The 23,421-nt window shown below is 30.8% G+C and overlaps 1 protein-coding gene across 13 annotated transcripts in view; it reads left to right on the top strand.

Moving 5' to 3' along the window:
- The window catches only part of LOC107064324 (daughterless), a 150,753-nt gene that overhangs the window by 109,608 nt on the left and 17,724 nt on the right, over positions 1–23,421 (top strand). For 5 of the 13 annotated variants that reach the window (XR_001475468.2, XM_015316892.2, XM_015316897.2 and 2 more), the window contains exons 1-2: positions 57–1,055; positions 19,669–19,753. Coding sequence is in view for 12 of the 13 variants with exons in the window: in XM_015316892.2 (XP_015172378.2) it covers positions 471–1,055; positions 19,669–19,753 (670 nt within the window). In the remaining variant the exon portion in view is untranslated. Of the gene's footprint in view, positions 1–56; positions 1,056–19,668; positions 19,754–23,421 lie in introns of those variants that run through there. The other 8 variants (XM_015316901.2, XM_015316899.2, XM_089178315.1 and 5 more) reach the window with 4 other exon arrangements.

Raw genomic sequence — 23,421 nt, 5'->3', positions numbered from 1 at the left:
TATATTTCGTATCTCATTCGATCTCTGTAGGATCGAGTTTCTTGAATGTAAAAAAAAAGAAATAAAAAAAAAAAAACAAGGAAACAAAAATTGTCAAGGAATAATGACCCGCTCGAACGAGATACTCGATAGATCGTTGAAATCGCATAAATCAGAAAGGAGGTATCTGTTCGACGTTATCGGAATCCAATACGAAAGATCAAGGGATCGTTTTAAAGAACACTGGTGAATCCGATTCTCCTCGAGCAACATAAGTGTTTAGACAGTGTGTCGAGGAAAACCGGTTAGAGAAATATGTATGTGCCAACAGATTTCGCGTTTGACTTCGAACGTATGGATAAAATAGTTCACGGGAAAAAGTGATACGATAGAGAGAAGAGAAGAAAAGTAAAGAAAAGTAAAGTAAAGTAAAGTAAAGTAAAGTTAAAAAAAAAAAAGAAAAGAAAAAGAAAAAAGATTGACGAACGAATATGGATCGAAGTTTCAAGAACAACATGGACTTCAAGATGAATCAGCAAAACTTTAAATTGAGTGATTTTGGCCTCGACGGTAAATTATCATCCAGCGTACATTCGAAAGTGATTCGGAGTTCGGTAAGGACCGGTTGTTCGTGTTACTCTCAAATCAAATCCGTTCAAATCCGAGGGACATTTTCGAATAACGGTGATAGTCATAGTAATAGTCTTGCACAAAGTGGGACCAATGAACTAAACCTCTCTAGACTATCTTCAAACGTAGGAAGAAGAGATATCGATACTCCAATCGTTTGCAACGATCATTTTCGAACTTCTTCGTCTTCGTCTTCTTCTTCTTCTTCTTCTCCTTCTTCCGCTTCCTCTGCCACTTCTACCTCTTCTTCTTCATCCTCGAGTCAAGCTCGAAAGATTGGCCAATCAGCGAGTAACCTATTCGTTGATAGCTTTCAAACTTCCAATCCAAGCAACAACAATACTGCTATTCCTTTGTCAGGAACTACTAGTTCGATACTACAAGGAAATGTTTCTTCGATCCCGTCGCCGAATTATTGGAAGCAATATGGCGGCCAGGAGAGTGGGGTAAATATACGTTTATGATTTATTCAGATCCAACTATAATTATACTATATACAGGAAATATGTGCATGTGTATATAAATTACGAGTTGGAAGTAATTTACTCGATCGATCATACTACGGTAGTATAGTTAACAGTATAGGGCCAAGGACCAAGAACCTAACTCGAGTTGACGTTCTCCATCCAAGAAGTAGAAGGACCATCCTTGGTACCTAACCTTCTCTCTCGCATATCTACTATGTATTCGAGATGCGTTTCGCTTCCTAGGCTAATTAGTATGTTCCATGGCATCGGATATTAGGTGGTGTTCACAGTTGCATACGAAAGGAGAGAACAACCAGTGATATGGTGAGAGGACTGAAAAGGGCTGGAAGGTCGCGTCTACAACCTCTTAAAGAATATTTTTAAATAATCCCCAAAATTTCCACTGTCCTGTATATTTATCTTTCGACGTTTATTTTCATTTGTTTTTCTTTTAACAATAAAGTGGATTTATTGATTATTCGATAATTTTCTTTTCTTTTCCTATATTAATTGTTAAATATAAAATATGATATTATGAAAAAACGTTTCGCACGAATTTCAAGATTATAATTCAAATCTTCTGAAATAATTCGATAAGAACACGCGTGTTATTCGTTACGCTACAATAATTTGTTCTCTCTTTTTATTTTTACCACCGCTCTTCCTACCTTTTTCTACTTCTTAATTAAAGGAAATTAATTGATCATCGAAGTTGTTAATACGCGCAGGTGTATTTCTTGGAGGAAAGAAATAAATAGGGAGTAAGCTCGAGAGGAATGGCAATTTAGCGTGTGCCGCTCGAGGACAATTATATTAATTACCTCGCGGTATCGTTAAAGCGTCTTTAATTCTCTCGCACGCATCGTACTTCTTCCTCGGTATTCGCTTTTATATCCTATTAATAAAATTCGTATCTTACCGGAACAATTTTTGTCTTTCTTTTCTTTCATTTCACGGTAACGTAATTCTTCTAAATTTTTCTAATGGTGGGTTTTAAATTCTTCAACATTATCCGTCAAAGAAATGATCAATAAATCTTTAGTGAGGGAGAAAAAAACAAAGAAAATATATTACAGAAATAATCTGTAGGATGCGGGTAATGTTATTGACCATATATACGTGGGTACATGCTTTGAAAATAGATAACGAATAGAAAATTAGAATGCAACGTATATAACTTACGATTATGATAATGTTTTTCTTGATTATCGCAAGAAATATAAGTTTATCTAAGTTGTTTTTTTTTAAATAGAAATATTTTTTTCATTTAATTTAACATCATTCAATGTGAACGAAATTTAACAGTGATCTACATAAATCGGTCGTATCGAAAAACAGGTCATTAAAACCATGAAACTCCACTCTTTCTTTGTCTTGCCAAGAAACTATTAATCAAATGGAAACTTCGATCTGTTGAATTATTTGCTCTCTTGGATAGGATGAAACAGGTTAATCGTTTAATCATTGCTTCGGAAAAACTTACTACACGCATGAGATCGTCAGAGAATGACCTTGAACGAAAGATGAGCCGTTAGACGCAACAACGATATTACAAAAACGACGAGGTCACGTCAAACAGATGTGACCTCCTTCTAGCAAATCTTTCGTTACTTTCAAGTCTTCTTCGCGTACGTTTTAATTAACCCATCTTCTCTTAATAAAGTTTAAATGATATCTACATTTTGTTCAATTCAATGGGATTAACAGAATGATCAGAAAATTTGTAAGATGAAAAGAAGAACAAATTAAAACAATTTTAAATTAAATTAATTATTAATAAATTAATTAGGCTTTTAAAAAATACAATACAAAATATAAGCAAATATTTTAAAATGATTTCCTTTTATTGTTTATTAATTATATAAGACGAAATTACCAAACAAATTTTTTTTTTAATGTTTACGTTTTTCTCGACGTGAAATTTTATTTATGTTCGAGTTAGTTTATCTCCTATACGCAAGGATATATATCTACCTATTTACCTGTAACGTACCTATTTAAGTGTAGCGTGCTCGGGCAATTATAATTACAAAACATTTTCTAAGAAAGGACTTTTATAGAAAAACAAGTGCTCGGTTACTGAGTGAAAATATAGTCTTCCTGAAAATGGCAGAAAATAATTTCCTCTCTGATCCTGATGAAGATTGTTACATTTTTGGCTTTTTAACTGATCAGTTAGCAACTGGGGTACGTAGACTCTGAAGAATAAAAACAAATAATCGTTTGTGAGAGTCATTCGAAAGAACTTTAAAACCGTCAGATGATTAGTCGTATTATTTTTGAACTCGGAATTCTTCTATTTATTAACTTTCACTACATATCAACGGATAATTTTAAAAGTTTTTGTATTATTATAAAAATATATAATTTAAATGAGATACTTTTGTAATCAACGATTCATTTCGTTTAAATTTACAGTTTATGTATTTACCTCTGTATATAAAATATTTATCGAATAGATTTATATATAGTGCTTTTATTTTGAAATTTACCATCCTTTAACATAATTATTGATTTTAAGTAATTTCAATTTGTCAAAAAAATACGTCAATTTAGGCATCAAGAGATTCGTTCATCTACCCCTACTTTAAAATTTTAAATAGCATCCCATAATTTGTGATATATCATTTGAACGGTAATAAAAACCTTTGTTCAATCAGGTTTAAAAAATTAAATTTACGAGAGATATCTAAAAATTATAAGCCAATTATACATTTATTAATGTCATTTTCAAAGTTATCAACGCAAAATAATCACAAAAGAAAATAAGTCGATCTTGGCATTCATTATTAAACTGCTAACAAAAATTTGGATTATTTATTTATACATTTAGCATAAGTTGTAATACATTGTATTATTAAATCAGTAACAGTACACATTATGAATATTTAAAAAGGTGAATTTTCTTCAAATATAGTTATACGAAAAATAAATCATTTGTAGCTCTAACTCATAATTCTTAACTATATCTTGTAAACGAATCGATCGAGTTCAATTTTTTAAATGTGGCCAGATTCGAATTTCTATTACCTTTAAAATAATATATCATGAAGTAGGAGATGCCATTTACAATTTTAAAGTAGGAGTATCTGAGGTAGATAGGATGGAGAACTCAAAATTGTATTAATATTGATTTTAAACTTCCTCCTTGATATCCAAATTGTATTATTTATTCTAAAAATCAAAATTACGTCAAATCAAGAATTATGTAAAGTGACGAGTTTTAAAAAACATTGTATATAATTTATGAACGTATATATATTATGGATACGTATATATGTTCCAGTAATAATGACGATAAACTAGTATAAGTCAAAAAATAAAAAACAAATTGATTTATTCTTTTAATTTATACAACATTTAATTGTACAACAAAATAAATTAGTTCAATATGTTAACATAGTTCGGTGTCATAATAATCGTCACATTTGTTTATAAATCCCTATAGAATATAAGTATAATAATACTTACATCATATTTCTTTTTTTTTTTGTTATTTAACATTTGAATTCAACATTTAACGTAATTCGACGAGCATGAGTTCTCACGTTTCAAGGTACAACGGCATTATTCGTAAACGTATCCAAAGACAATGACTAAACTTTGTCGCGTATAGTATCGCGTTCGTTGAGTCATCGGATTGGATATTCTCCTCGGTGGATTAAGATGGAATAAGAAAAAAATCATCGTGTCGTGGTGGCCAAACAATGGTGGATACGTGATACGTAGAAGCGAAACGAACGGAAAAAAATTCACGATTTGAAAAGAAATAGAGCTGGTGGAACGCTAAACGCATTGAGTTTTCTCCTAAGGAAAAATAGTTCTGCAACGAGATTCAAGAAAACGAAACTACGTGTCTCTTTCTTTCTCTTTCTCTTTTCTCTTTCTCTTTCTTTTCTCTTTCTCTTTCTCTTTCTTTTCTCTTTCTCTTTCTCTTTCTCTTGTGAATGAAGTCGATAAGTGATCGTTCGATATTCTATGCATGCAGTCGAACGAAAGTTCTTCGGTAGCGAAGAGAATAATCGACGAGGAGGACAGAACAGAACGGAACAGAACGGAACTCCGTTGGCCCTTGTAATTCCGCGCGAACGTCGTCTTTTATGCAGACTTAAATCACATTCTCTGAGCATGAGTCGTAGCCTCTCCACTAGAAAGAAACTCACGTTCGAATAAGAGAGATTTTAGCTGGTGATCGCGAACGAAAAGAATTTTCTCTCTTTCTCTCTTTCTTTTTTTCTTTCTTTATTTTTCTCTTTCTCTTCGATCAACTACAGAGGAATCATAGATTTGATCCTTTTGCGGGAGGCTGACTTAACAAAGTCTTGAGTCGCATTCCCTTCGAATGATTCGATAAAGTTGAGAAAAGATACTCTCGACAGTACTCGAGCAATTATCTTTTGTTATTAATGGACATTGTTACTTGATCCCGAACATTAACCGAGAGATAAGGAGAAGAAACAAAGGAGACGAGAATTTTGCTAAATCTCATAATAAGATATTATGGAAGATACTTCGATATATAAGCTTTTGATAAGCAAAAACGATTCATTTCACTTTTATTATTAACACTTAGCCAACCACGCGTGCGCAGCGAACTGTACGATTTCCACCACGCTTGAACAAGCCGAACTAAATTGATGGATTTTATTATAGAAACAATTCGTCAGTAGTGAACAAGTCATGAAAAAAAGGAAACGCGTTGCTAATGACAACGTGGGAGATCTCCCCAATCGGTTGGGCACCGACTTACATTGAAATGGCTAAGTGTTAAATTACTTTTATCAAAGTACTTGATCTTTACTTAATTTTTAATATCTCAAATAATTTTTATGTAATAATATCACTAAATAACAATTGTTTTTCCTGACGTTGACTAATAATTGATAGGACAATGTATATTGCTTTATTACTTTTCTCTATTTTTTGTTTTGCGGAGTTAATCGATTTCGCAAATTAGTAGCTCATATGTATGTGGGTTATTATCGTATTTAATTAATGTTACGGAAATAATGATAATTAATGTATATTTAATTTTACCAATTTAATTTAAATGACTGGTTATTCATAAAATAACTTAAAGAGAACAATACTTTATTTATAATATACTTTTGTAGTTTCTTTACTGTCAATTTGAAATCAACAAAATATTGTTAAACATATATTTAAATATTAGTATATATGTTTATATTATAAAAAAAAAATAAAGATTCGGTTTATTTGAACCAGTCATTTTGGTCTACCACTAGTTTTGGTAGTTCTAATGTTAATAATATTTAACAACCAAAATTTTGACAACTTAATGCAGATAATAGTATAAAAATTTGATACTGGTTTAAATAATTAAAAAAAAAATAAATAAATATAAAAATAATAATAAAACAATATTTCTAATAAAAATTGTCGTAAAATTAAATCAATAAAAAGTGATAACAAGAAATGCAAGACTTTAATTGAAAATTATAAACCGCTTATTAATAATACGGTTGGCGTTAAATCGTTTTAATCGAGAAATCGTTTGGACCGATTAGAGAAATCACTTTGAAATATGTTCTCGATATAAGTTAATAAAAATTATGAAGGATTAATAAATTTATTAGTAAGAGTGGAAGGAAACGTAGTTTTCAACGTGTGATTTTATAAGTTTATACGTGTGAACATTTAAAAACTATCTTTATGAATGTAATGGTAACTCGTTAAAAACGTTCACGTAGCTCCTATCAGCTCGCTAATTGTTGATTATGCAGCCGTTTGTCTTGACTCTCGCTATAAACGCGTTGCCGTACGCCTAATAAATAATGTAGATGTCGTGGATCTGGTCTTTTCACGTGTCATGACCGAGGTACCCATTCGGAATTACATATGCACACCTGCGCCGTAGGTTATAACGTTGTAACCAACGACGACAACGACGACGACGGCGATGACTACCTACCACTACGTTTCATCGACGTTGAGAAAGAGGAGAAGGAGAAGGAGGAGGAGGAAGAAGAAGAAGAAGAAGAAGAAGAAGAAGAAGAAGAAGAAGAAGAAGAAGAAGAAAATAAGAAAAAGAGAAAGATAGAAGATATCGAGAGCTCCGTATCGTATCGTCGAGAACGTACGATCGATGATCCATGTAAATGGCCTTAAGCTCCTTACTTTTGGGTTTCCGTAACTACTGAGTTAGGCTGATAATTAATAATTAGTGAATATGTTGATAGATCTTCTGGACTATTATTTTTCTTCTATTCTTTTCGATAATCGAAATAAAAATAAAAAAAAAGAATAAAAGAAAAATTAATAGACCAGAATATTTATCAACATATTCACTAATACATTAAAAATTCTATTTCGATACCTTCCTAACATTAGATTTACGGGGTTTGCCAATATGATGGGTTCAAGTTTTATGCGCAAAATGATAAAAATGATTACTATTGTTTTCTAGCAATTTTTACTTCCTTTAATTTATTGAATAATACGAATTTATAGCCAAAATCATTTCTCTAATTTTGTACGATCTATATCACAAAATATTATTTATTATATTTTCCTTTACCGTATGTGTCCGTAATATTATTATAGATAAAATAAATAAAATAGAATTCAATTTGAATGTACTTCGTACATATCAGGAAATTGGTGTAATATCTAATTAATACATAACTTATATTTTATTTCAAGAATTAAATAAAAAATTAGAGAAAAGTAGAGATTAGCTTTTTCTTGTTAATCGTTAAAGATTAACAAGGAATGCTCCACGTCGAAGTAATTTAGCTCTAATCTATTATTATTAAATCACAGACTTGTTATTTGCTACCGCGTTGCACCTCCTCGTTTGAATAAACGAACTTCATTTTTAAACTCGTCACTAAATCAGCATAACATCCGATCGAATGTCGGATGAAATATCGTCTGTCGTCGAAAAGTCAAATATTAGTATGACCCTTACTTCTCTTGTTTTTCAAACTACACCATAGACTCTTCGTAATGTGATAATGATGAGCTAGCGAAATTGTATCGTGATTATTATTTCAAACTTTTATATGAGAACGGTTCGTTTATCGAGCTGAACGAAATCGATATTAACTAAAGGAAAACCTTATGTTATAGAATTAAAAAAAAAAAGAAGAAGATTCAACACAAATTTTATATCATTAATCGTAAGAACATGTGTTCCAAGCAATGAACAAAGTTAAAAATCTGACAAAAATTAATTTTATAAATTATTTTTATGATGAAAATAATTGTAATATAAAATAAATGATGTCCATTTTTGACTTAATTGTTATAATTATCAGTATATACAATATATAGGATATATATGATATAGATTTATAAGAATTATGAATAAATGAAATGTAATTTATAAATTTCTTAGAAAAATTAGCTTAACGAGACGAGAAATTCTCGACAACGATCTTGATCACGAGTTTCGATTGCATATTATGTAAATATAACGTTCGATCGGTTGTATTTGATATACGCAATATGCTTAACTTGTTACAATATTTTCCGATAATGATACACTGAAATGTATGTAATTATCTATAGTTAGGTTTAAATAGAATGCGATACGATACGATACGATACCGATCGGAAAGTACATTACTTAGATATAACAACGTTTGATTATTTTGAATTTATAGACATAGTGTCGTTAGACGGTTAGCGTAAAGTTCGTTTAACCTTCACGATCATTTAAAGAAAAGGAAAAGGAGAGCTCAATGTGTCCCTTGCGATCGTTGAAAATCGCACAACCGGAAGTCATCCTACTCGGAACATGCCTATTCCATCTACGGGCGTTTCCTTTATAGTTGATCGCCCTTCTACCATGGGAACACGTCAAGCCCTCATACTACACCCGAGGAAAAGAAGAAACATAAATTTCCAAAAAGAAAAGAACAGGAGAGACAAATTACCATACCGCAAGAAACGTTTTATCGTTTCAACGACTCTCGAAAGAGAAATAAAAGAGAGAGAGAGAGAGAGAGAGAGAGGGAGGGAGGGAGGGAGAAGAACTGACGTTCCCACGTCTTCTCGTAACTTCGTCCTCTTCGAAAACTTACTACTGACGCCCTTCTTTTTCTTTCAGCTATTTTTCTTATCGGTCGACACAGTTAATTGCTTTTCGTATTTTTTTTTCTCATGTTAAGAAAGTCGTTCGCCCTTTCTAATAATTTATCTGATTAACGGACAATTATTACTAATTTGAGAAGACTAAAAAAGATGTTTGTAAAGAAAATTAAAAGATAAATAAGTATTCTTTTAGTGCTATCAACGCGCGATGTGTTCAAAATAACAAGATGGCTGTCGTATTGGAGATATAACATTTGTTCGTTCGTTCGTTCATTCGTTCGTTCGTTACTAATCGACCAATCCTGTTGTAATCCTCTTATCCCCTTCAGACACTATACGGAACTTTGTTTTCATATCTATTAACTCGAGTATCGAATTATTCTTCATTGTGAAGTTTTCGTCAATGTTTTCTACACGATGACCGGTCATTTGCTAAATTCAAATTGAGCTTCGTACTGTTGTTTATGAACGAAGTAATGCATATAAGCATCTGGAAGTGAAATTCGGCGTTAACGAAGAGACTATTCAAAAATTATCGGCTCGTCATCCACGACACAACGAGTATTAAACTTAAAAACCGTTACATTCCCTCTTTTTGTAAATAACCCTACATTAACCTGTTATTTTAAAGATGACGAAAAAAGAGGCAGATAAGAGAATAAAAAGCGTATACACGCAAATGAAAAAATATAAATATGCGTTTCAACGGGAAATAAAATTTTCGTCGTGATAAGTTTAACCGAAGAGTGATAATATCTGTTGTATGCAAGAGTAATTTATTTTACGGAGGGACGATCTTCCGAGTATCGATCTTGCCTTGGTAAGATCAATTAGAGATAAACGATGATTCGATGAAATATAGAAAACGATTTTCATGTTTTATTTACGAGACAAAATAAAATTTCAAATGAAGAAAGAACATATAATATTTTTAAAGAACACTAAATATATAAATAAATAACATTATTTTTTACAAATAATAAACAATAAATTATAATTATTCTGTTAATAAAAAATAAGTAATGAAATATTATATTATATTTAATGTATTCTTTTTTTATTTATAATATATTTATTGTTTTATTATGTGTATAATATAATTTTATCATATATGTATAGTGAATATAATATAATCTTTTTTTTTATTACATTACATTAGATTATATTATTCTCTATAAATTATCATGAAACAATAAATGTTATAAATAAGAAACAATATACTATTAAATAGAAAAAGAGGAAATTGAAAGAGGAAACACCTGGCTTACCAAGTGGTATCGTCGCGTCAGGTAAAAGTTTTGATATAGTAATTAATAGAGGGATAATCGTCTATCTATTATCCCTCCGATAGTGACCCCACGTTTCTGTGTGTTTCCTCTTACTATACTCCTCTTTCTGCGATCTCTCTTCGTCGACCCCTTAAACTTATTTCCGCCCACGTGTAATATCAATAACGGCTCAGTAGAAGAAGAGATGACGAAGAGAGGAGAGAAAAGAGAAAAGGAGAAGAAGAAGGAAAAGGAAAGAACGCTGTACGAAAGACGTTAATCGATTATTATGTACCTGAACTTTAATTTCTTTTTTTCTTTTTACGGTTATTACCCCTTTATCCGCGCTACATTAAGAATTTTTTTATTATCTTTGTATATCGTTTCTTTTTTATCTCTGAACCACTCACAGCAAGAATATACGCTACTTTAATCATCCTTATATATATATATATTTTATTATTATTGTATTTTCGGCTTTTTCCGTTATGTTTTTAATCTTGCACTTTTACGAACGTCATCTTGCAGAGAATTTAAACGTCCAAGAAAGAAAGAAAGAAAAATAGGGAGAGAAGGAAGGCAATTTACCTTGATAATTTTTAATATACTACTCGTCTTTTTAATATAACTTGATTGAAATATACGATACTTTGATATCTGATAGTATTCGATTTAAATATTCGTTGTTTATCTAAACGAGGATAGAAGAGATCATTGGCCGTGTCGTGTGCAGAATATGAATTTAGGATATCCGAACTCGATTTTATTTTACTATCATCTCTATTAAATTTAACGTGTCTCAAATAGACACGTTTACGACTTGAATGAAGAAAGAAGGAAAGAGAGAGAGAGGGAGAGATAACTGTTATAGAACGAAAACATATTATGGCGTATATGAACGCAGAATAGTTTTTCAGAGAAAATCCAACATTTAATTGACATCCGTTAGTTCCTAAAATATTTATAGAAAGTGCTAAATTAAACACATAGCTGTGATAGAAAATACGAACTTAACGTCGCCGAATTTTTGAATTGAGAACTTCTTTATATTCATGGTGATTTGACTGTGCATTCTTCTCATTGGTTTTAAGAAGGTTTCACTTCTAACATGTGTGATCTGTACACATGATATTTCTTTTTTATTTTTACTTGGGAAAATCAAATGAACAAAAAAGAAATATCTAGCGGGTGACTAACCTCTTATATTCCATTTTGAATCTTCGATAGCTAATTTCCCTGACGGAGACATTTCCGTTCGGCGACCCTTCCCATTGTTGGAATCGCGTAAGGAAAGGGAAAAGGAGAACTAAATCAATGTAGGACATTTATATTGGCTGGAAATCGCTGACTCTTATTCGTGGCGGACCGTGGACACCACAGGGACATATTAAGATTTCTGATCCATCCTGTCGGTCGACAGACATTTTTATTATTACGCCTACCCTCCGCTTCGTTCTTCATTCTTCTTTTTCTTCTTTTACTCCAATACCGTCCCATAGACCATTCTGACCGTACAAGGATATAAAAGTTGAATTATTGTCTATGCGGAATGTCGTTCTTCCAAACGTGAAACCGTTATGTGGTTTTTTCGTGAATAATTTACTGATCATTTTATGAGAATGAACTTCTATCTTGTACTTAATTTTTTTCTTGGTAAACATTAATTGGTTTCCTTTTATATATATTTTTTTGAAGTGAAAACTTCTTTAGAATCGGGGTGATTTAGAAATCGGTGAAACGGAAACACGATGAAACGGTAATACGTTATTAAAAAGAGACAAACATATATGCATCTATAGGAATTAGTCTGGAGAAGAATGGAATAAAAAATAGTATACATTTGTTTAATATTATCTCGGTCTATACTCTTTATATAGTAACTTCCCCACTCTTGTCTAATAAACATAAGCATTGTCTACACTGAGTATATGTTCATATCAAAATTATTTTCTATTTAATGTATGTTAATAGTTATGGAATGTTTAAACCAATGTATATGCGTTAAAATAATCTAAAATATAATTAGAGTGTATTAGAATATTCAAATAATTGTTAAATAATCGAAAACAATGTGTATTGTTTATTAAAAACACCAAGTATATGATTGGGATTATCGTCCTCCTCGAAATTCACCTTCAGACTGGCACGTTACCCTCTATCAAAATTCTTATATTGAATGTTGTTTATATGACATTTCGGATTCACGCATATGTAATCCGAAGATCCGAAGTTAATTTCGAGTATTTTAGCTTGGTTTTTGGAAGATTTTACTTCTACCGTGTGTGATCTGTCCACATCTGTTTTTTTCTTTTTTAAATGAAAACTTCTTTAGAATGGGGCTGATTTGAAAAAAATATAATGCGACTATGAAACAGCCACGATACTAAGTAAGAAGAGAAAAGAGACAAACATATAGGATTGAGCCTGCGAGAGAATGAACGCGACCCCTATATTCGTGGTCATAGTAACCTATTTCTTTAAGATCCCTTCTAATATTGCCTTCCCATCTACGATCTCGGTCTATCCAGTGGTTTTTTTCTGTTCAGTATACTGACCAGTATTTTATGCGCCGTTTGATCCTCCCCCATGCGCGCCACGTGATCAGCCCATCTTAATCGACGTGATTTTCCATTTTCATAATTATCAGCACATATATATGTTTATACTTGTTATTTTAAAAGTAGATAACTTTTTAAGCCTCGATTAACTATCACAGTGGTTCCTCAACTTTTTTGTCCTACCGCCCCATTTCCAAAAAAAAATATTACTTAGCGCCCCCTAGAAATTATTTTTTTAAAACTTTTAATAGCAATAATATATATTATAAAAATATAATACGAAATATATATATAAATGCTTCTACCGCCCCCTGAATCGTTGCAACATCCACCAAGGGGTGGAGGCACCCACTTTGGACATCACTGAACTATCACATAAGATCTTTTCTTTTTGCCTTTTCTAGTTACATTCGTCTTTCTCAGCTAGGGTCTTCGATCACTTTCGTTCCCAAACGAAAATCCCTTTGTCCACGTAGAAAATATGTGGACGTGAAAGTTGACGTCAACAATATGTCTACTATTTCAGAGTATTGCAACGTTATTGGTCAATGCTCACTCCTCACTTCCCACTTCAACCTTAACCAATTATTGAATGCCATGCATGCTACATCCAAGGACAACAGTTAATTTCCTTCTCAGAATCTTGTAGGTGTGCAGTGCTCGTGTTTGCTATACTTGAAGTTGTTGTCTTAGTTACCCATCTGTTCTGAAAGTATAAAATGTTCAATCTGAACTTGAACTTGTGAAGTTTCTGTACAAGTAATTTTTTTATTATTCGTTTACAGCACATATTGAAAGTAAAACAAATTAAAAGTCAATTTCCCTTACTACTTCTCTGTAGAGAATGGTAAGATAGCCACGTGGTTTCTTTTAGGTTATACTTTTAATATTCACGCCAATTAAGTGTGCAATATATGTATATGTTTCATCATATACTTTTCAAAGACTATTGATCTCATTATTATTTGTAAAATGAATCTCATTCATTTAAGAAACTTTTAAAACTTTTTATTTTTGTCTTAACACTTGGGTTGCCGCGTTACCCATATTCGGGCAACGAGAAAGTTTCTGATCAAAAGCACGTCGTCCGTATTCGGGTGATGCTTATTTGACTACTTGTAAAGAATAGCCAGGTATGTATTTGAAAAGATTTTTCATAGGAAGTAATAAAACTATAAAATTGTTATAAAAGTAATACGAAAAGTACTCGTGGCCTGAGGGAGACAAAAACTGGTAGAAGTGATAGAAGTTTTACTTGAATGTAAAGAAAAACTAGAACGCGATAAAGAATTACTGTATAAATTCAAACGAAAGAACTAAATAGAAATATTTGCAAAAAGTGTAAAACATAAAGTCATTGAAAAACAAATTAGATACTGTGATTGAAAATGTGCCAATCATGTAAAAATAAAAGTTGAATTTTATTGAGAAAAACTGTCAGATATTAAATTCTATATATAAATTTGAAAATAATTATTGAAGTATTACATAATGTAACAGACGACAAAAGTACTTAAAAATCAATTAAGTTATTCACAAATTGAATTTTCATAGTAACACTTTATTGCATTCTGAATAGGCTTCTGTCTTTTCTTTCAGTTTTTGGTAGTGTGTTCTAATCTTACAATTAGACTTCTAATCCATTAACCAACATAATGATAATTTTTTCTATTGAATAAAAATATATAATAATGTAAATTTTTTCTTTACTGTACTATCACATTTTAATATTTTTAACCTTTTAAGTGATAATAATAATATTATAAATTTTTTTTCTCACACCTTGATGGAATGTACGTATTTTGCTCCCTGTTTTCAGGGAGCAAAGTGCCTCATTCCCGCCCGCTTGAATCTGTGCCAGGGAGAAAAGTGCCTCATTCCCTCCCGCTTGAATGTAGTAACGAATTAGTGCGCATGCTTCTATTTTTTAGCGCATGCGTACTAGTTCCTTAACCTTAAAAATGTTTTAATAAATTACTGCTCATGCTTATATATATTATATATTATGATATATAATTAATGATTTTAATAACATGTGTTGTCTCATATATTTTGTATTTTATTTATTTTTACAAGTTTTAAAGATATTTGTTTAGTTAAATATTACAAACATAAATAGGTTACTACGTATATATTTAGTTATTTTCTTGATTATGAGAGTTGTATTTGTTATTATTTATTATAATCTGTTTAAACTTACAATTCTTGAAAGTGACAAAAGGTGTATTCACGGTCAAAGAATCAATCACTTCGTTCTCGATTTGAATTTCATTTAAATGCTTTTTTTTGGACTCACACAGACTTACACACACAACCTCTTCGATTTTCAACACCCCACAATAATAATAATTTATAAACTCCCTATTTAATTAATTAAATTGTATTTTAAAAAATATTTTTTAAACTTAAACAATAATGTATATTTTTAATAGAATCTAATTTTATATTTAAATTGTTTTTTAAGTTTTTTTATATTTTATTTTATTTTTATATTTAAACTTTTTTAAAGAGGGGGGCTCCGCCCCCTCAACCCCCGCCGGGGGCTGTGCCCCCGGACCCCCCTGATTTTTTTTTCTGGGGGCTTCGCCTCCAGGCTCCCACCAGGGGTTTCACCCCTGGACCCCTTGATTGTTGTTAAATTTGCATAATCTTCGCAAAATGTATTAATTGACAACAAATAAAATAGTATATTACATACTAGGACAGTATAGTAAGAAAGCGACAACTTCGTTCTACGCAGCGAGAAAAGAGGAAGGCGGGAAGCGGCAACTTCGTTTGTTACAGATGCAGCGGGAGAAAAGTAGGCGCTTTTCGCCCTGGTAGAAAATTAGTATATTATTATTTAATTACAAGCGAACTTTCGATCCAGGTGTGAGAAAAAATTGTATACTCACCACGGGAGCAAAGTATGACATCCCGACCCGCGTTTTTGTCACCCTCGCCTTCGGCTCGGGTGACAATTTACACGGGTCGGAATGCCATACTTTGCTCCCTAGGTGAGTAATATACTATTATGCAATTACTAAACATTTGTTTAAAATTTATCTAATTTTTATTTATTACAGATTTGAATAATTCATTTTTTTCTGAAATAAAGGAGAAATAATACTAATATTTTTACATATTTCCATCGAGCAAATATTAATTTACTAGTATTGCGCTTTGTATTACTGCAATATTAGTGATTTTTAGCAGCGCGCCTGGCCTGACGAAAATTTCGATAAGAATTCGCGTTGCATTCAACGTGTTAATTTTTATTCTAAATTATTTTTCTTTAAATCCCTTGTATCAACGTTTAAATTGTTTAGAAAGACTTCCACATGTTTAACCACTTCCGGGAATTGATCGACGTTCAGGTAATTCTTTTCACAAGCTTTTTTTTAATTATATCTTTGTTATATCTTTTTAAATGTAAACATTTATTCAATGATTCTTTAGCGTAAGTAGTAGCATTCTCCTTACTTATGTCGATTATTAGTGTTTAATTCTTCATGGAGAAGGCTTTTTTTCATAAGATTAAACATTTTTTTCATATTAGTTTTCTTTTAATTATATACAGGAAATAGAATAGAAATTATTATAAAAAAAATTAAAAAAAAATAAATTTTTTAACATCTTGCGCAAGTAAAAAAGGAAGATGGAATTTTTGAATTACAGTTAACATTTTATTTTTTAACAGGTAGAAGAACTCATATATGCGTTCCACGATAACAGTTAATAGAGCCGAGAAACGCATATATGTGTCCCACGTAAATGCGTGGCTATGGGCACGTTTAAGCAGAAATATGCGATAAAAAAGATTACTTTGCCCACTCAGAAAAGTATTTTTTTTTCTTTGTTTTTCATCACAAACGGTAACAACTGTATCATGAATTAATAAATAATTGAAATTAATCCAAATAATTAATCTAATGTTCTTAAAAAAATAGGCTACGAAGACCACGAATGGAGGGGTCGCGTTCAGGGACGACCTGACCAGCGACCAAATCACTGGCGGGATTTGGTATTGAAGTTCCTAATGCAATGAGGACAATGAAGTTTCTAATGCCGATTAATAATAATAATAATAATAATAATAATAATAAATCTCATGTAGGTTCAAGTTCTTCAACGAAGTTAACACTTTATTGACCGTTTATTTTTTGAGACTGCCGTTCAGTGTAGTACCGGCTTAAACGCGCGTGCATTTGTTTCTAACAATGAAAAAGCCGATGAATCGGCTAGTGGACAAAAAACTGTTAAGGGGGGATATATCTTTAGAGGCCCGAAAAAAACGCTTTTTTTACGATTTTTTTTTGGAAAAATGGCTTTATATTTTTTGACGAATAATCTTTAGTTCAAAATATACATGTTTGAAGATAATAAAGTAATTTTTTTATGTAAAAATATTGAGACACAACCGAGTTATAACCAATCTGTGTGATGTCCAAAAAAAAGGTGGTTTGCGGTGAGTAAAGAATCTTTACTGGATCATCTCAAATAAACAAAATCATTGCAAATACCTTGTATAGATGTGTCTTAACAGATTGAACGATCAACTTTTCCAAAATATTAATTTTTAACAAAATGACGCACTTTTGAAAAAAAAAGTTCTGTTTTTTTACCAAAAAAACGCCTATTTATCGGCTTAAAAAAAAATATATTAATTAAAAATAAAAAACCGATCGTTCAATCTGTTCTTTATTATACTTTTAATAACTGATTAAAATTTGAAAGCAATCGGTTAAGCCGTTTGTGAGATTTCTTACTCACCGACTTTGAAAACATAGTTTCGAGAAAAACGCGTTTAAAGTTTGAAAACACCAAAACGTTTAAAAAAAAGTATATTACTTAATGAAATTTTTTCCTATATAGTTTCATCGATTCCAGCACCATATGAACCTTCTTCCTTGTCTGCAGCTTCGACTTCAGCATTTTTTTTTGTCGTCGAGCCTTTCTTGCCTCCTTTGTATTTTCTTCAGCGCGTTTATTTGACTTCTTGATTCGAATCTCGTCTTCGTCAGCGGCAAATTTATGAGCAAGAGACCCAAGTTGAACTCCTAACGCATCAAAGACAGCTAATAGACCATTTGTACCTTCGTTAAATTGACAGGTAGCGATATATGACGCAATACCAGCTGACAGTGCACTGTCAAATCAGTTTCTTTGCTGTTAGGATTTTTTAGTATATTTTCAGAGATTTCTTCTTGACAAGCTTTTTTCATGAAAAATTCAGCTATTTGTTTAGATGCCAAGTATATGTTTTCTAGTATCTTTTTATAAGTAGCCTGCTTTACAAAATACGGCATATCCAACAAAGCACAAAACTTCGTAACATCTTTGAAACCAACACCTAGTAAACGCATTACTAATGTGATTTATTGATTGATTTCATAGCTAGTTCCGATGTATGGCGAAGAAGGTATAAATTGAGTACCGCATTTTTGGCATACTACAGCAAGATTAAAACCAAGGCCGTGTTCTTTTGCCACTAGAAAATTTATTTCTCCCTTACACTTTGTACAACTTACAATTGTTGAAAGAGTAGAAAACACTGTTAAAAAGTTCAAAATTCTGTATTCTATCATAGTATTTTTAAGTTCTTCATAGACACTTCCAGTCTTCAGTTTTTTCGCAGAGGCACTGATTCCGCTATCACAGGCCTTCGTGTCCTTTGGGTTGAAATACTGCTTCCTCTTTTTTGGCCCCGATATTTGCCCAGAATAACCACTTCTTGACATTCTAGTTACTTTATGTGAATACATTTTGGGGGAAAAATACACTACTACGTAAGAAAGCTACAGTAAAATTTAATGTCCGTACACCTCGGTGTTCTTCGTTCAATTGTCGAAAAAATTCGATAGAATATTCAAAAAGAAAATAAAAATAAAGGAAGAAAAAAATATTAATCTTATCGTCTACGATAGCGAATTTAAATAGGAGATAAACAAAAGAAAGAACTACATATTATTTCTTTCGTCTACGATAGCGTATTTAAACAGGAGATAAAATAAAGAAAGAATTACATATTATTTCTTTCGTCTACAATATCTCCATAAATAAAGGTCACATCTTTATGAAATTTTGACAGAATACTTTCGAAATGATATACTTTTAGAAAATGCAATTAAAAAAAATCGATTTTTTTTTTTTTTTCAAAATGCATATCCCCCCTTAAGTACAATCGATGAAGCAAAATATCGATTGTATATATTTTACGATTGTACAATCGTCCTGATAGTACTTATAACTAAGTTTACGTTAAATTGAAGCTCGGTTGATTTTTTCTTACATGCGTCGTACGTTCTCGTTTATGTCGTTGAATTAATCGCTATATTATTCTTGTCAGAAAGAGAGAAATAGAGAAGCTACCATGCACTATAGCAATAGTTAAATTGTTCATCCTAAGGTGGGTGAGCAGGTATATAAAAGCGTTGTTTTAACCAAAAGTTCAATCGACATTTCCTGCGTTATTTCTCCTTCAACGATAAAACGTCAAATTTTTTTCATTTGATTTATCGTATAAACGTAAAAATTAATTTATTTCGAAAATGGCTTAAGTCAAAATTTGGACAAAAAATCAGTTAACGATATTTATAGTTATAATCTGGTATGATATGATATATTAATAATAACAAATTAACTTACAATATCATCAAAATTTGTAAGTAATATGTTTCTTTTGGTTGTTGTTGTTGTTAAAAATTTTTTTAACTTTTTGTTTTACAGTATGGCTCGGACGAATTCGCACAAGACTCTCCGAGATATACCTCGTCAAAAGCTGCGGCCATCTATAGTGATACATATTATATCGGTAAGTTAAAAATGACTTTTTCATCATTATTCGTATTTTATATGCGACCGATACACATATTACTGATTCACGTATAAACGTAAATTCGTATATATGTGTCTAGGTATCTTTATATTAGTTCGAAATCGCATAACGATTCTAATGGACGATAAAACGACTTTACGATCACGGTAATATTCGGCTGTTTAACGCTCGATCGTAAAATTCGGTGCTCTGTCTGTCGCGCGCAAAAACAATAACAATCTTGTTATTTGCTCGATCTCAATGCTCGAATGTCGAAGCTCTCTCGTTCCAAAGATTTACGAATATCCGTTTTCTGATAAAAAAAAAAAAAGGAATTAAAAACAAAAAATAAAAGAATATTCCTACGTATGAAATATTTTAATAATCGTATATAAATATATATGTACTTATATATAGGGTATTTCAAAATAACTGTTCCTAATGTTCTGATGTTATTATAAAGGACATATAATTAAATATCTTTTTGCAGTAAACTAAACCGGAAACCTTTTGTAATACGGAAACGCCTCCGTATCGAGATAATATGACATGAAAGAAATGAGGACTTGAAATAATAGCAAAGTTAAATAACAAATCTCTTATTTAATTCTAATGGCTACAAATTAGTGAATTATTTTTTGTGGAAATATTATAAAAGCAATAATAAACATTGTCAAAAATTCCAATCATCATACTTTGTTGTTGATATCCAAACAATAACGTTTTATGACTGCACAAAAAATTTTTCGAAATATCTATGGTCGATTATTATTATCAATTAATATTGATAATAATATCGATAAGGAAGCATTTCCAAATATTACTTCGTTTGAAAAAAAAAACATTTTATTGGATTTACAAAAAAAATAAGGAAGAACTAAAACAGGGTAAAATTTTTCTATTTTCAACATCTTTGCTGAAACCAAATTTTCTAAAAGTGTCCTATGTCAAATGTTCTTTTGTCATATACTTCTAATAATTTTTTACATTGACTAGATAAAAATAAATAAAACACAGTTTATTTCACAAAAAAAATGTAATTGAGCAAATTCAACTAATTATCATAATTATTGGAATGGATGAGATTGTTAATTGCCACACATTTTCTTAAGTCGTGGATTTAAATTTAACTTAGCTCTCGTTTTCTTCTTTACATTGATTTTCGCGCGATATTTAGATTTTATCACAACAACTACCGAAACCCAATTTCACACAATTCGCAAGTGAAATAAAAATTACGAAAATTAGGTAATATTTCGCAGCGTCCTTGTGAGAAAGTAAAATATTTCGAGTTGGTAACAATGTACTTGCGATTCTTTTGTTTTAGTTAGTTGTGTGAAAAAGGTGAATATTAGCAATGAAAATAGTGATATATAGTAAACGAGTACAAAGATGTTAAGAAAATGTTGTTTTATTTCGGTTAAGCTTATAAGTGATTAAATGTTATAAGAAGATAACTGTATGTATATTAAATAATGGTATTAAAACATAATAAATATCATATGAGTAAGAATCGAGCACATATTACTGGTTTCGTTAAGTTTAATATTTTAAAAAGTAATAATAGTTATTCTAAAACATTTAATATGTACGCATATGTTGTCTGCATTTCATTCTTTCGTCTGATATCGAAATGATTCAATCGATAAATAATGGTACGATATGGTATTAAAGAAAGAGATATTAGTTTATTAAGCTTAATCTTTTTCAGACATATACACGTATGATTCATCAATCTAAATCGTGATAAATCAGTTATATTTATGATTTACTTTTTTAAAACCTTTGTTTCGTTTAAAAATATGAAAATAATAAAAATGTTACGTCCTCTATGTAAGGTGATTTAATATGATCAGTTTTTAGCCGGGTTGTAAAATTTTTAACAGGAATTGACCTAGAACGTTAAGTCGATACAGAGCGACGAGTCAGAAGACAGATCGATAGAATGAAAGAAAATGTGGCAGGAACATAGTCTGAAAATTAAATGAGCCTGAAGACAAGTATTAAAAATAAAAAATCCAAGTTACTTTCCTTTTCACAAGTAGTGTATTGATTTAAGATAGGTTTCATTGCGATGATAGGTGAACAATGTTCAGTAAAAGTTATCAGAGCATTCAAAGTGTTCTAACTAAATTGCAGATTTATTGATTTATGGGTATAGACTTAGCAGTTTAGTATCATTTTCATAAAATATGAAATACAAACTTATTAACTAATCAACAATTTTACAAGCTGTGGATATAGCCTTATTAATTTATACTGATTTCATAGAATGTAGAATAGAAATTTATTAATTAATTTATTATTAAATTTATCGAATGACGAATACAATATAAACTTTTCTGTGTAAAATATTCAAGAAACGTCTTATTCTCTATCGTTTACGCTATTTTTGGAAATTCGAAAAATTAAAAGGATATCTGAAAAATATAGACTTTCTCTTTTACTAGGTATAGGCAAGGGTAAGTTGTCCTATTATTAGGTATCGATACATCTGGAAACCATAAAACCTTTGTTCGTGGTTATTGTAGGTATAGCTTTCCCTATGTTGTAGTGAAAGAGTGAGTGAGATAACATGGTAAAGAGGAAAAATGAGGAAAATAACAGTCATAAGAACTGGGAACGGTGGACAATGAGAGTTAGTAAAGAATAAGAAGTTACTTAGCGAGTTAGTGAGTTAGTAAGAAGGTAAACAATAGGATTTGATAAAAGATTAGAAGAGAGTCCTTACTAAGATATTGTGAAATACATATCATTTAAATAAATTAGAATTAAACATTAGAACTTTAGATTATTTATGTTTATTAGAAACCACTTTCTTATAAATTACTATATGTGGGATTATGAACTTTCGATATCCTTACAATTGGTTAATTTTTTTAGGTACATTTAGTTAATTAAATTAGGACTTTTTGAAAATACAAAATTTACTTTCTCCTGATTAAAGATATTAACATCTCTAATTCTGATTGATTTAAAGTTTTAGAAGGTTTTTATTATTTTACGAAGCTAGATTCGGCGGTCGTAAGGTTACGAGAATTTAAACAAATACATTCTTATGAACAAAGATAAAGGAAATCTTCTAAATTATTTATAGTTCCAAGAATTTTTAATAAGCGCACAAATGACATAAGATTTAAAGAAGTACAAGTTTACAACTGCGCGATATGATAGCGATCGTTTGATAAATACTAAAAAAAAGGCACCAGTTACGTTCTAAATTGGTCCTTAGAATCTATTGTACATTGTTAATCATATTGTTAGCTTAAATACAAAATAATATATAAGGTCGTACGCATTTGGTCGTGGCTAGTAAAATATTATATTGAGTTTAATGTACTTTTACGCACTACAAGGAACTTTCTCGAAGATTAGACAGTGGCGAATTTAGCTTTCAAGAAGCCAGAAACGACCACCTGTGTATAAATCCAACAGTGAGACCAGATATTATAATCTGACGTTCTTATGACGTAGTTTTTCCTCAAGATGAATGGAAAAACTAAAATTCGTATCTGTGCATGTTTTATTGATATGTTAATTTAACTCAATTGATTGAATTTATTATTATATATGCTAACATTATTAACAAATTCTTTGAACATTCCTTTTATATGGAATTCTAATAATAAGGATTTCATCTTTTGTCTTTTTCTTTCATTGTTATA

This window comes from Polistes dominula, unplaced genomic scaffold (genome assembly GCF_049000335.1).
Source record: "Polistes dominula isolate Pdom_NZ unplaced genomic scaffold, Pdom_raw_medaka contig_77, whole genome shotgun sequence".
Classification (NCBI taxonomy): domain Eukaryota; kingdom Metazoa; phylum Arthropoda; class Insecta; order Hymenoptera; family Vespidae; genus Polistes; species Polistes dominula.
Note: the sequence above shows the minus strand (reverse complement) of the source record. Positions and strands in the feature narration are given on the sequence as shown.